The 15,632-nt window shown below is 38.4% G+C and overlaps 1 protein-coding gene across 1 annotated transcript; it reads right to left on the bottom strand.

Annotated features, from left to right (window-relative positions):
• Positions 1 to 2,844: 2,844 nt before the first annotated feature.
• LOC139728005 (uncharacterized) lies at positions 2,845 to 14,696 on the bottom strand. The gene is made up of 13 exons (XM_071638970.1): positions 14,672 to 14,696; positions 13,900 to 14,028; positions 11,371 to 11,453; positions 10,144 to 10,348; positions 9,655 to 9,870; positions 8,957 to 9,108; positions 8,493 to 8,517; positions 8,067 to 8,155; positions 7,158 to 7,349; positions 6,100 to 6,328; positions 4,977 to 5,174; positions 4,113 to 4,222; positions 2,845 to 3,244 (listed from the first exon to the last, which is right to left on the bottom strand). The coding sequence occupies exons 1-13, from the start codon at positions 14,694 to 14,696 to the stop codon at positions 3,104 to 3,106; spliced, it is 1,794 nt and encodes a 597-aa protein (XP_071495071.1). The 3' UTR covers positions 2,845 to 3,103.
• Positions 14,697 to 15,632: the final 936 nt, after the last annotated feature.

Here is a 15,632-nt window from a genome sequence, read left to right as displayed (position 1 = left end):
AACGAGGGGAGACATGTTGTGTAGCCACTCGTACTATCGAGAAGAAGATGGAAAGAACTGAGGCGGAAAGCTAATACATCAGACGCTAAGATGGCTAATTTATACAATTAACTGGCGACTGTGTTTAGCATCGGGTCAAAGGCCGTAACTATGGTCATTGCACAGGGTTGACAGGAAGCTTGGTTACGTTGCATACTAGTAAGTTTTTCTTTTTTCCTCTCTCTCTCTCTCTGTTCGATATTTTAGTCCCTTTTTTAACAACCATCAGTGGAGAGCCATTCTTCTAAGGACTTATATCAATTATTGCCATTATACACATTATCAACGGGCTCCTTCTGAATGGAAAAAAAAAAGAATAATTATATATGATGGTAAAAGAAAAGACGGGAACAGAGTGACACCAATAACAATCGCTCGATTCTTTCACCTTGCTAAACCTGACAGAGTAAAGTTTAAAATACAACCATGTTCAAGAAAGTCAAAACGCTTTTGAGAGTTAGAAGGGATTACATTCACTTGCTAGAATAATTCAGAATACGAGATTCACGAAAAATGTATATATTCTTTCATTCTGTCATAATGGATGAATAAGTGGGTGCTGGTAATAATGAGTATCATCACAATTAACAATGATTCTGAAGACAAATTACAAACTGCAAGACTTCAAAATAAAACATGGGATTTAACTTCATCTCTTTCCAAGAGTTCATGCTATTTCTATTCGGCATCAATTCTTCTTGTATCTGTTGTACTTGTTTTCAAATGCCATTATGCCCCCCCCCCCAAAAAAAAACAAAAACAAAAACAAAAAAAAACAAAACAAAACAAAAAACAAAACAAAACAAAACAAACAAAAAAAAACACACACATAATATTATCATCAGTCTCATGTCAGTTCGTAGAAATTCTAATGTAACAAAACAATATCTATATTACGGGGATGTGTGTAGTGATGTTTTCGTGAGCAGTGGTTATACCTCATTACATGCATTATTATAGTAAAAAATTAAATTGCTTTACGAGAATCAAACCAATTCATATTTTGTAGGATTTTTGTGCACCATTTGAATCTCAAAAGCAAGAATAAAATCACTAATTATTAAAGGGATGGTAAAGTTTTGGTGGAGACGAGGATTGGGCTTTTAACTTTTATACCAAGAAACCACTAATGAAATAGTACAGAGCATGCTATTCTAAGAGGAATTGAAAGTTTATTTGATGAAAATCGGGTTTGGAATGGCTGAAACCTCCAAAAAAAATGTAAAAAAAAGCGATCGTAATGAAAGTTTTATTACTATCGCTCTGTTTTGGATATCTCAGCCATTTCAAAACCAATTTTCTTCAAATATCTCACCTCTCACAAAAAGAAAAAAGAGAAAAGAGAAGTTAGATCTTAACCAAAACTATACGATCCCTTCAATGTAATGTTGATATCAATATTAATTAATACGAAAGCGTAGATCTAAGAAAACATGTTTCCCACTGAGGAAATCTGACCTGTATATTATAGTTCCAAATATTAATGCCACCTGATAATGTGTTCATGAAGCTATAAATTATTGCTGTTCAAACTGAAAGCAAACGTGTCAAGAAAGTTAATACGCCTGTACATCATTTGTGACTGACTGAATGTACCGTACACAATTGTTCCTTATTATACACATTAAAGGGATGGTACAGTATTGGTGGAGATGAATTGGGCTTTTTAACTTTTTGTGAGATACCAAGAAAATACTTATAAAATAGTACAGAGCATACCATTTTGAGAGGAATTCAAAGTTTATTTGATGAAAATCGGGTTTGGAATGACTGAAACATCTAAAAACAAAGTAAAACAAAGTGATCGTAATAAAGTGTGGGTCCCACACTTGTTAGTCGCTCTGTTTTGGATATCTCAGCCATTTCAAAACCAACTTTCATCAAATAAACATTGAATTCCAAATGGAATTACATGCTCTTTCATATTTCATAAGAGGTTTCTCATTATCTCACCAAAAATGTTAGAAACCTGAAATTAGGTCTCAACCAAAACTATACGATCCCTTTAAAGCTAACATTATACCATAAAATAAACACTGTATTGAATACTCAGCCTAAAAGATTCCAATGGGCATCTTTGATTTCAATATTGCAGGGAAAATCAATTACTAGTATACCACGAAACCAATGTCCCTTTACTGATCCGGAATGTATAATTGAAGAGTATAGTTACTGCACAGATAACAATGTCAGTGCCGTGTGAAGGACAATACTGATTCAGTGAAGGCCTGAGTATTTCGAATCTTCAAACAACCAGACCTATATTCAACGTATTGGGAAACTGAGTGCGCCCCGTTCTCTCTTCCACGGTAGGGGACAAGACTTGAGGATCAGGTCAATATTCTAGGCAACCGGTTAGCACCTTAAAGGGATGGTACAGTATTGGTGGAGCTGAGGATTTGGCTTTCTACTTTTTGCGAGATACCTAGAAACCATTTATGGAATGGTACAGAGCATACCATTGTAAGAGAAATTCACTTAACTTTACTCGATGAAATCGATTTTGGAATGGCTGAGACATCCAACAACAATTCCAAAAACAAAATAATACATGACGATCGCAATAAAATGTGGGTCCCATATTTTATTAGTATTGTTCTGTTTTCGATATCTCAGCCATTTCATAACCAATTTTCATCAAATAAACGTTGAATTTCTCTTGGAATTACATGCTCTTTCATATTTCAGTAGAGGTTTTTCATTATCTCACCCCAAAATGTTAAAAACCTGAAGTTAGGTCTCAACCAAAAGTATACGAGCCCTTTAATTTAAACAGCGCCCTCTTTGAATCCCGGACCCGTCTCCCTTTAAAGTTTAAAGGGAGACGGTTCCGGGATTCAAAGAGGGCGCTGTTGCATGTGCACCCAACTGCTCTCGCAAACAATGAACCCCTGGATTGAACCCCAAACTTTCTTATAGAAAATTCAGTGTGCGAGTTCAAAAGATCATGACTTTTCTGCAGCAAAGGTCACTGTCACGGAATAGCCTTTTAAGACGAAACAGACAACGAAGTTGAAGAACGGTCAGCACCATTAATGACTGCAACGGATCTGCAACATTTCACCTATACTTCCGGGTATTTTGGCGCAAAGAAGATTTTCCTTCTCACGCCCTGCTTCCGTATATCGGGTGTTTGTAACATGGTTAGGACATCGCCCGTTTCAGTGATCATTTGTGCAGTAAGGCTGGTTACCCGCCGTGTCACCTGTAGGTTATGTATAAGAAGATTACACTTGCGTGACATTCAAGGGCAGGAGACATGGTAAAGTGGTGAGTCGAAAAAGGCAAGACAAGGGGAACGAGGGTTCACAGAGATAGTCTGGTGTGACTTGGAGAACAGCTTGAACGTATTTCACGCCACTAGATAATTCTCAGACCAGGGGCCCGTTGTATAAAAGTCACCATTATGGTAACTTTGCCATCCCATGGTAACTTCATGGAATTCTCGATTTTGATTGGCTATTGAGTATTGTTGCCATGGTAGTTACTATTATTATGGCGAAGTTACCACAATAGTAACTTTTATGCAACAGGCCCCAGGTTTGTTCCTACAGTAGCCCTCTACATTTCAGTTTATCGGTCTGTTTTTGTCGGGAAATATGATCTCATTAGAATCGATTACGCAAGTACATTAGAGGACATGAATGCTAGTACACTAGATTGGATTAGACTGAAACAGATCAGATAAACTTAGATTACATATCTTAGATTTCACACGATTAAAGTCATATTTGAGTTTTACATTGAGACGAGGAAAACAAACACCATTGCCCATGCAAAGCACATTTCAGGAAGTAGCAATGAATCACTAGGTCAATAGTCCACATTGCTTGGAAATCGGATAGCACGAATAAACGAAATGTTATATCCGCATACCTCTAGATTAGTTTATAGAAAAGTTAAGACTTGCTTCCTTCTTGGCAATGTGATATACTGGGCAACACTTTGTACATTCACTCGTTTGTGTAATGAAAAACATTCCCTCGGTTTTTTTGAATGGATAGCGGGCACAGATTTCAGACTTCTTGCCATATCTAAACATCTTCAGCTGAGCATGCATAAAATGGACTTACACTTTCCATCATTGTATCAAGATCGTCCACGTGACTTCCGGCAAGGAACTCCTCACAAATTGCCTGGACGAACCAGGTTCCTTTCTCCTTGTGTCTTATCGAAAAATATCCTGTGGGGTGTAGGGAAAACCACATATCACAGGAAAGAGACGACAGTATGATGAATCCTCTGTGTGAACACACAAGCCGCACAACCACACACGATTCATAACAGCACACAGCGTTGGCCTTGCTGTCCGCACGTTTAGAATATAATGTTCTTTACGTGTGCCACAGGCACCTGATTAGAACTTAATATCGTAAGGGCAATTTGTTGCAAGTGCGAAAACGGCATTGGTTTTGAAAACGGTATTCTTGTTTAATTCTACCATGTCAATTTCCTGATAGATCTCTATTGTTGAGTAAAATCATTATTACCTTTATATTTGCGTGAAGTCTTTGAAAGTGAAAACAAAATGTTACCATTGTGAAGGAACGTTATTTCTATGAAAGTTCAAATGAAAGCGTTGCATCGCAGATGATGAAAATAACCATGATACAGAACACTGCCTATAACAAAACGTTGCCCGAGAACAATAATCATTACTTATACAGATTTAATAAATCATTACTGTATGTTCTCAAAGTCTGTATTTTCCCAACAATGAACATTAAGTCAACTTGATTCTGCCCATGGCGTTTAATGATTGAAAGAATTGACGTAAATGTTGTAAACGATTTCATGCTTTGGTTCACATGTAATATACTGAAGTGTCAATTTATGTGTTTCTTTACATTGTCATGGATGTATGTCGCAAATACAACACTGTATACTATAATTTGAGTGGAATCTTAATGCATGAAACGGTATCTTTGCGCTCATACCATCAGATGTCGCGAACGCAACGTAGATGTCGCTGTTGTCGGGGATACCATCGGTTACCAGGGGCTGATCTGTCTCGTGTCCATCGTACTGAATGTTGGCGCTGTTATCCGTGGTAATGGCATCGCCATCACCGCTTGCTCTTGGTTTGATGTTTTCGTCATAGACCATGCCGTCGAATGCACTTTCTTGCACATTGGCTGCAATATAGTATGTAACAAGAGACTATTTTCATTTCATGTTATTGAAAGAAAAAAAGTCATCAGCATTGAATTCACGTGCAGTTTCGAGCAAAGTGCTTCTCTTAGCCAAAGGACTTCATGAAGGATTATTCTATTTGTGTTTTAATGGGGGTAGAGGAATATGAATGAACCTGTGATTGACAGGGTTGAGACTACGAAAGGGTCCTTGCGGATTAGGGAATGTGAAGTCTAAGTTTTGACTAGTTTCTGGTTGTTTTCAGTGACGAAGCTGCAAGAAGGAATAATTTCCAAATAAGGAAACAAAAAAGGAGGGAGAGAAAAAAAGGCTCCTTGGAAATTATCAACGATGCTGTAGTAGAAGAGGTTTCATTTGCTGCAAACGGAAATTTCATACCTTGCGTACACGTTGTAAAGAACTTTAAAAAAAATACGTAGATGCAGTTTGAAATTGTGGTAAATTCGTAAATACAGTGCACTCCAGTTATAACAAACACGGTTTTAACGAATTGCGGTTACGACTGAATAAAAAATTAGGCTTCAACATTATCAGCTCTATGTTCTTTACTGTTTTTTTTTTTCGGTTGTAACAAAATTTCGATATAACGAAAGAAAACTGTCGGTCCTGAGCACTTCGTTATTTTCTGAGGGTCCCATATTGTACAAGCTTTGCTTTATAGTGGGACGCTCAATTTCCATTCCCGTCCTTATTCAATTTTTACTTTAAAATTATGTTTTCTTCATATTGTTACTCATTATCACAAGTATTTTGTTAATTTACGTTTTTGCAATATCATCATAAACATTATGTTTGCTTATACATTGTATAATCATAATCATCTCTGTTTATCTGGTGGAAATGAAAATAAATTTGAACTTTAAACTTTTAACGGGAGTCCACCGTTGTTGTACAAATTGTACTCACATCCCCTACACGCCTGAATGAAGACCATCTTCGGCTTGTCGATGAGGGCTGGACACCGTTTTCCCGACAGTCGCGCCATAATTTCTTTGATGGTGACCACATTCTCGTCCGTTCCCAGAATACCGTCCTGCCTGCCGTGCGTCATCACGAATACGGCGGCAGAGCTGTGACGATGGGCGCCCTCTGCGTTGATTCGCAGAATAAAGGCATCCAATGTACTCCTGATCGCCTACATCAAATTAATAAAAAGTAGTGACTACTACTAGTCAAGATTAATAATCCGTGATAAAATTTCTTTAAAAAGAAGAAAAACGAAAAGACCCACAAGAATCAAGAAATGTAGATTTTAAGTCATAGTAGTACATGAGGCGACTATAAGCACATGATAAGGAAGGGAAATCAAATGTTGATGATCTAAATAAAATGGTCGTGATAGTTGGATAATGTGTCAGGAAGTCACTACATTTTAGTCTTACTCAAGTGACCACCTGAAGAAAATATCGAAACGTAATGTTGGGTCGAGGGAGAAACTCAGTCATCACAAGAACATTTATAGGTAGAATGTATAGTGTTTTACCTCATTTTGTACATGATAATGATCATGACGAAAATAATTACCATGTTTGATGTTACGCGGCATTTCCCCCTCAAGCACAGAATATGCGATAGGACATTATCAATGACGATGATAACGATAATGATAGAGAAAAACATGGATTTACAAAACTCAAAACATATGCACATAATATATAAGATTCTGCAGCGCTGCAAGAGCTGTTGATAAATTTTGAACAGTAGTTGCAAGACAGGATGCTTTTTCAGGTTTAATCTAAATTATGTTCCATAAATAAAATCTACACTCTATTTTGATTATGCTTCAATGTCTATTATTAAGTTGTATACAGGGTACGATGTCACATGGGTGTCCCATTTCGAGCGCGCGCGCGTATGTATGTGGGTGTGTGCTTGTGTGTGTGAATACCCTGTATATTTTCTAGACATTACTATCCTGTCAGAGGGCGAAGGAGGGAGATTACTAGTAATGATGTCACACTCACATCAGCCGTCAGATCCTGGTGAATCACTGGCTCGTACCCGAGCTGGGTGAAAACGTGTTTGATGTTTTCGACGTCAGCCTTTGAACCGGTTCGTTGACGTGACCGCTCGTTGGGGGCGCGCTTGAAGAATAGGAAGTTATTGAGAATGTAGACCAGACCCTTTTGCCGGGAATTGTACAACGACGCATAGAACTGTCGCAAAAACAAAGAAAAACAAAAACAAAAACAAAATGCATCGGATGGTTACTCTGTATCGCAGACTGTGCTGGACTAATAGTGCTATTCTCGATACTGAATGGTTTTGACTCAATCGACTCCTCATTAACCGTTTCAGTTTTCGTTTTAGAAGCAGTTGAGGATTAGACAAATCAATCATAATCAAATAAAAACAAATAAATATAGAATTATGACTGATAATAAGAAATGCTTTGTCATGAAATGAATTCAAATCAGTGCCACAATGAAGGAAAAAAAAAACTTTAAATAATTCTATTCTTTTTTTTTTGAAAAAGGGAATTACTATATATTTCTATGTCTTGTATCATTTCATTAGTTTCGTAAGCTCTGTTATTTACTGAACTGTATACGAAAATGTAAGTATTATGTGAAATCGTGTCGATCATGTCGCAATGAGGGTGGTAATGTTAGCATTATGATAGGTCCAACCCCCCTCCCCTTGTCTCTATTGCAACATCTAATATGCGTCCATAGCAGCATCAATGAAACGATTCTGTTTATGTGTGTTCGTGCGCACATAATTATGTGAGAGGAGGGGGAGGTCGAACATAGTGTGTTCACTGGCAGGTCTATTCTACATTGCCAAAACTAAAGGCCCTTAACTGAATTATTTCGAACAAAATCTGGATCCGCGCGAGTTCAGTATTAAAGCAAGAATACAGCACTGTTTACCTTGACTGGATTGAGCTGCTCTGTAGTCGGTCTTGCCGTTCCAACAAAGCGGTGTTCATATAAACCATTGCCATCCGGTTCAATATCAACTGCACAGAAGACATAATCATAAGCAAGTCTCAATCAAGACTGGTATTGTTATAAGTTTCTCTCTTCCACTCTCACCCACTCCCCCCTCCGCCCCCTTCTCACTCTTATTCTTTTAAGGCTCTTTATGAAAGTTGACATCGCAAAATAAAGAAGAAATAAACGAACAATGAAATGTCCACTTTGCTTACGGTCTGGCCAAAACATACATTTGAGACACAATTTACAAAATTACAATTGCCAGTAGAAATAACACTTTACATGAATACGAGAACAGGTCCGTAAACTAAAGGGATACAATAGAAATAAGGATAAATTATATCAATACACTTAGTTTACCTGCAAGAAGTCTGGCCAATGATACCTGTAGATAAAGGGAGTCGGATAATAGTGTTAACTAAGGTCATGACGTGATAGCATGTACGGCACCTTAAAGATTATAGTATTAGGTTAATATAGGGACATTAGCCATCATGAAATTTAATATCATTTATGAAAATTATATACCAATAATAAAATAGGACCTATCATTTTTATAAATAGGAAAGCAACATTAGACTATTTGATTAATTTGTCTTCTGTTCACGAGCTCGAGAAATGACAGATTTTCAAAACATCTTTGGTAACTTTTAATCAGTTTTCAATGCAGATGGGTAGCTCTGGTTCTTATTTTTATAAGCACATTACAGTGTTGGTACTTTCGCTCGTGTGTCATAGAATAATAAATGAATAATGAATTCTTCAAGCGATCATCATCATCATCAGTATTTTGGTTCTCACAACTCAAGTAATCCATTACGTACCATTTTGTGCATGCTCTCTTTACTGGACTTGGAATATCTCACGACAAGCCAAGCTATTACACACGATCCGATGAAAAGTGCGAATTCCTTTACGCCGCCCTCTACCGTCAAGTACTTCCAGAAGAATCGATAAACCGTGAACGTCCACTGACCTGTGAGATTATGAGATTTATATGCTATTTTGCTTGACGTATAGTTACGTGGTCAAATTTGTATATTAGATAGAAAGATGGAGAGGCATAGTTTTATAGATAAATAGATAGATAGATAGACAGACAGATAGATAGATAGATAGATAGATAAATAGATTGATAAATAGATAGATAGATAGATAAATTAATTAATAAATACATAAATAGACAAATGGAAAGGTTGTATAAGATGAATAAATAGATTATGGGTTAAAGATGGATGGACGGATTAATACAAAAATTGTCACGTGTGAATTTTTACGGTCACTTTTTGGATATAGGGCCTGCCAAGAAAAATTAATGTACTGTTCACACTACGTTAAGTAGTGGTTGTAGACACGATTGATACAAGCTACTGAACTCGTCGAAAATACTTATGAAATAAGAAATGTTTCCGTCGTTTACAGGTATCTAGGACACATTTACACACACTCCCATTCCGACTATTAATCATATTACTACACCTCCCATTTGTTTGCAAAGTTTTTAACAGTTGGCGGTACCAACCTGACTCTTGGTTGGCTGTGTCGGCGACTTTACTTTGGTCCAGCGTTTGCCCATCAGCTGCGTCCTTTTGCCTGGAGTTAGGATCTGTCTGTGTATTGATGGGTGCTACGTCATCAGTTGGTTGTGAGGGCTGCCTGTCTGATGGACTTGACGTTGTTTGTGGCGTATCAATATCCGGGATATGGTCAGTCTGGGAACTATCGTCATGCATATTACCTAACCGAAAAAAATAGCATGGAGAAGCACACAAAATAGCGAATCAAACGTTGTAAGCTTACCGCTGCCCCTCGACTGTCACTATTTTGACCTTCATTACACTCTTCCATGTTGCTTTCCTCCTTCACTTCCTCTCTTTCTATTCTACGGACTTCTTTCGCCATACAAAAGTCCTCTTTCAAACCAAGTCTGCTGTCACCGCTACCCTCTCTTCCTCAATAACTTACATCACCATGCAAACTTTCAAACACATCATATGATAGCATACTATACCTCCATCACGAACTGCTGATCCCAGCTCACTGAAGAGTTTTTCGACAGCCTTCTCGATGGCGTCGCTCTCACGCTTCTCGTGTCTGACTTCCACTTGGGTGCCGGTGACGACGTCCTTCATTTTGCAGTCGAACACCCAGCCGTCGTCCCAGCTGTGCAGGCGGTGGTGCGTCTCGTACACAACATCGCGCCCTCTTTTGACTGCCTGCATTGCCAGCGGCAACAACAACAACAACGATGACGAAACAATCATGTAAAATGAGTAGTACATGACGCCAGTTTGCTCACTTCATGTTTGGTGCATACGGAATTAGTGACAAATATCTGGATGTACACTGAAAAGGGCGTGGCATCCAAAAGCATAGCCTGAATTGAGCACGCCTTTTACAATTTAAATCGAGAAACACGACAACGTCTTTTGGCAGTCTAGTTGTGGACCAGAGTGAACAATGTGAAGATTAGATACCGGCTGTCTACGCTGAGAGTGTTGGTGCAAAGATTTGTGGGGAAAAGAGAGAGTGAGAATTCTACAAAATTTCAGTTTCATGGCATTCAATTTTAACAAACTCCTTTACAGAGGATACTGGATGATTCTATCCTTGAAATATCTCAGTGACAAGTCAAAAGAATGTGTATGGGATAGATTGTTATTGTTGGTGATGAGAAATACGCTTTTAACTTTTTGCGAGATACCACGAAACCACTTGCGAAATACATGTAGTACAGAGCATACCATTCTAACAGGAATTCAAAGTTTATTTTATGAAAATCGGTTTTGGAATGGCCGATATATCCAAAAACAAAGTAAAACAAAGCCGTCGGAATAAAAGGTGGGTCCCACCTTTTATTAATATTGCTCTGCTTTGGGTATCCCAGCCATTTCAAAACCAATTTTCATCAAATAAACGTTGAATTTCTCTTGGAATTGCATGCTCCTTCATATTTCATAAGAGCTTTCTCATTATCTCACCCAAAAATGTTAAAAATCCTGAAGTTTAGGCCTCAACCAAAACTATATACGATCCCTTTAAAAGGGGGAATCCAAAACTGTAGTAGAATTAGATAGGGATAGACTGTACTGACTTACTCGTTCGTTTTGAGGGAGAGGGAAACTGTGGAAGAGTTTCAATGTACAGGCACATTTTCTCAATGAGGGAAAAAGAAAAGGACACACACATAGCACATGCAACGGTAATCACGGTAACGAAGGCAATAAATCAAACTCACCTGTCCCCTCTTTCGCCCCAGGTTGCTGATCTGACCAGCGATTCCACTGAGAATATCAGCAACATTATCCGATTCACCATAATCTGTGAAGATCAGAGATAATTGGGTGTGAAAAGAGTGTGAAAATTGTTTTATTCCTAGTGCGATCTGTAGTCCAAATAAAACGAGTCAGAAACGATTGATTAGAACAAATTGCGTAAAGTGTAAAAAATGATTACTGTCAGTCAGTGGCGTATCTAGGGAAAACGACGCCCGGGGCAAGCGCGGAAATCTACGCCCCTCAATTTCTGAAAAAGTGTTCAACCCCAACCCCATCCTGGTAGGGACTTTATGCTTTTGGATGCTTTTTCAAGCACTTAAAAGGGGTCTTTTTGAGAGTGATTTAAATCGTGATAAGTTTTGGCGAGCGAGCGCAGCGAGCGAGCCGCAAATTTTTGTGTTTCAGCTTACAAAACATGGAATTCTTGTCTTTTTTTGCTTAATAAATCTTACAATTCTAATCAAGATATAGTGACGACCTTATAGATAACGATTTATATCAACAAACTAAAATACTCCAACTTAGTACGTGCGAGTGAGCCGAAGTTTGCATATTTCCGCGTCATCATCACGTTTTGTTCTTATCTTTTTTTTTGTGACAAATTTTGGCGAGCGAGCGCAGCGAGCGAGCCGAAAATTTTTGTATTTCAGCTTACAAAACATGGAATTCTTATTCTTGTCATTTTTTTGCTTATTAAATCTTACAATTCTAATCAAGATGTAGTGACGGCCTTATAGATAACGATTTATACCAACAAACTAAAATACTCCAACTCAGTACGCGCGAGTGAGCCGAAATTTGCATATATCCGCGTCATCATCACGTTTTGTTCTTATCTTTTTTTTTGTGACAAATTTTGGCGAGCGAGCGCAGCGAGCGAGCCGAAAATTTTTGTATTTCAGCTTACAAAACATGGAATTCTTGTCATTTTTTTGCTTATTAAATCTTACAATTGTAATCAAGATATAGTGACGGCCTAATAGATAACCTAACGATTTATATACCAACAAACTGAGGGGTTAAAGAAATACTCTAAATTACTATGCGCGAGTGAACAAACTGAGGACTTGAAAAAATACTTCATCTTAGTACGCGCGAGTGAGCCGAAATTTGTTTATTTCCGCGTCATCATCACGTTTTGTTCTTATCTTCTTCTTTTTTTGATAAACTTTGGCGAGCGAGCGCAGCGAGCTAGCCGAAAATTTTGTATTTCAGCTTACAAGACATGGAATTCTTGTCATTTTTTTACTTACTAAATCTCACAATTCTAATCACGATAATAGTGACGGCCTTTACTTAGATAACGATTTATACCAACAAACAGAGGACTTAAAAAAATACTCTAAATTAGTACGAGCAAGTGAGCCGAAATTTGTATATTTCCGCGTCATCATTACGTTTTGTTCTTATTTTGTTTTATTTTTTTGCGCCCCCCCCCATGTTCGAAACCGTTGCCGCCCTCCTTTGATCCAATCGGCGATCGCTTCAGAACGAAAGAAATTGCAGCCGCTGCTCCGTGTGACATTTTGCCTGCTAAATATGAAATGACATGTGTGAACACAATATACATTGTCATTTTGTCCGCATCATCTTCATGTGTTGTTTTTATCTTGTTTGACTTGGTTTTCTGCCCCCCCCCCCCCCCACGTCCGGGCGAGGGTTTTTTCTTCTTTTTCTTTTTCTTTTTCTTCTTCTTCTTCTTCTTCCTTTTCTTCCCCTTTTTTTCTTTTTTTTTTCCTTCTTCTTCGTTTTTTTTTTCGTTTTTTCGTTTTTGGCGCCCCCAAGGAGTGGCGCCCGGGGCACGTGCCCCCCTTGCCCCCCCCCCCCCCCCCCCCCCCCTAGATACGCCACTGCTGTCAGTGCAATATCGTTTTCATGCACTTCAGAAAACTAGTGTGTTCAAACATCAAATTACATAAAAACAAGTCTGAATTGTCAGAAACTCACAAGGTCCGTGGGGTGGGGGCTACATTGTTAGAAGAGGATCATATACACAGACAATAAGAGGTTATCAATCATTACAAATTTCTTGTTATTTTGGGGGAAACAACTGATTAGCGCTGTGCTCAAGACGAAGAAGATGAATTAAAATGAAAAGGAAGGACCATTTACCAGGAAATATGTTTCAAACTTTTTACTCTTTTTTTTTTTCTGGGAACTACAGTCACAATGAGTGCAGACTGCAATGATGTAGACAGATAGATGAAAATATTGTAAAGAAAATAGAAATATGACATTTTGAACGAATCTCTTTGCAAGAATAGCCCTGTCAGGAAATAATAATATTATGTCATATTTTTTTTTTTTCCCTGGGAACTACACTCACAATGAATACAGACTGTATGATGTAGACAGATAGATGGAAATGCTATTTAATAGTTACTTCAGCGCATACTCGAACGGCAGTAAAAATAATAAAATGAAAATATCATGACCTAATTTTGAGGGAATCTTTTCGCAAGAGTATAGCCCTGTCAGTCAATATTCACCGTCATACGCGCCATCTGTGATCCGGTTCTCCGTTTCCGAATCTCCTTTCCTAGACTTAGACACTTTCTCCGAGAGTTCTCGAACAAAGTCAGCACTGAGCTGCGCAGACGTGACTAAAAGCAATCCACCTTCATGCGAGGAAAAACACATAAACGAGCATGTCTCATAATATATGAGTCACGTTGGCACTCGTTTGACCTACTCATGGTATTGAATTCGTTTATTTATTTTCATTCATTCATTCATTTTCATTTTCAACAAAGAATATGAATGTGCAAAGCACAGGTAAAAAGGGCAATGTTTATACATGTTCTACGTATATGGGAATAGCAATATAAACACACAATAAATTGAGAAGCCTAGATGCATGATATTTACAACAAAACGTTGAACATGTTTGAAATGTATTGATATCGATTATTTACTTGCTGCCACTCCGTCGAATCTGTTCATTTCAGAATACACATTTGATATTCAAATTGACATATACGTCTGTCAAAATACCTTCTTTTTTTTTAGTTTCCGTGGTGCTTGCATATATCATGCCATGTCAATGATTGTGTACAAACACTGAAAACATCAGTCTAACCGTGCATGTACCTTCGAAGATACAGGCAAAATGAATATTGACAGGAAATAGAAAGGTATGGTAGTTCCTTAATGTCTAGTGCTGCTGCACCGTATGAGGACGGGTAGGCCTACCTACTTCACGTTACCACAAAACACTGGAAAGTGATGACTTACCATTATTACCAACGATGAATAACATACAAAGAAGACCTCTCGGAGGGACCATGGCGAATAATGTAACACGCCGGCATTAAATATTTAAATCTCTCAGAATCACCACTTCATAGTAATGTCACAACACACAACCCCCAGTGAATGATACACACTGTCACACGACCCCGTGCTGCCAGTGGAAATGAGAATGATGATAACTAACGCCGATGACGACGTGTATAGCAGCAAAGTACAGCCTTTAGTGTTTTCCTTCCGCAGCAACTGAGAGCAATCTTTCGTGTTTGGTAGGCCTACCACAGCAGTGTTTTATTTGGGAAGTTAAACACATGTGTTTACTACCACTGCTGCTGAATGGCGCATGGCATGGCGAGTACTTCCGCTGATCTACTCACAGGGCAATACAGCGTGCAGAATGTACTGCACGAGCTTGCAGTTCCACTGTAGTAGTCCCAGTAGTATATAGCTACTGTGTATCCGTTTCATACTGTACATACGAGCTCGAGAGGAACAGCTTCTCGGCGGAGCCTTCGGATTGAGCACTCAACCGTAACTTTCTGAGGGGAAACCCCTTTGTTTTGTAATCTGGTGCTCGTGTACATGACTGTATTGGTCACATATTGACGCAGCTAAAACGAAGAAGAGCTCCCCCTTTTAATCCTAAAAAGACTGGGCTATTTTGATGCCTAGCAAGACTGGGGGTCGAGTGGGGGGGGGGGGGGGGGGGGGGGGGCGATCTTGGCCGTTGACTGCGTGATCGCGAGGAAAATTGGCACGCGCGTCACCCACAGGGTAATCTACAAAACAGAATAGGTAATTATTCCGCCATTATTCAATTTCCTTTAAATAAATTAAGTATGCGAATTTATGCATAAAATAGAAAATTTGGTTGTAAATTTGTAAATAGGTCCAAAATTGCTAATTTTTTTATGTAGGTACTCTCTTTAAGATTCTTATTGAATGTACATGAAAAAGAAATGGCTGTATCAAT

Source organism: Diadema antillarum, unplaced genomic scaffold (genome assembly GCF_040938485.1).
Source record: "Diadema antillarum isolate AM-2024a unplaced genomic scaffold, OU_Dant_1.0 seq00000161_RagTag, whole genome shotgun sequence".
NCBI classification, from domain to species: domain Eukaryota; kingdom Metazoa; phylum Echinodermata; class Echinoidea; order Diadematoida; family Diadematidae; genus Diadema; species Diadema antillarum.
This window is presented reverse-complemented; position numbering and strand designations above follow the sequence as displayed.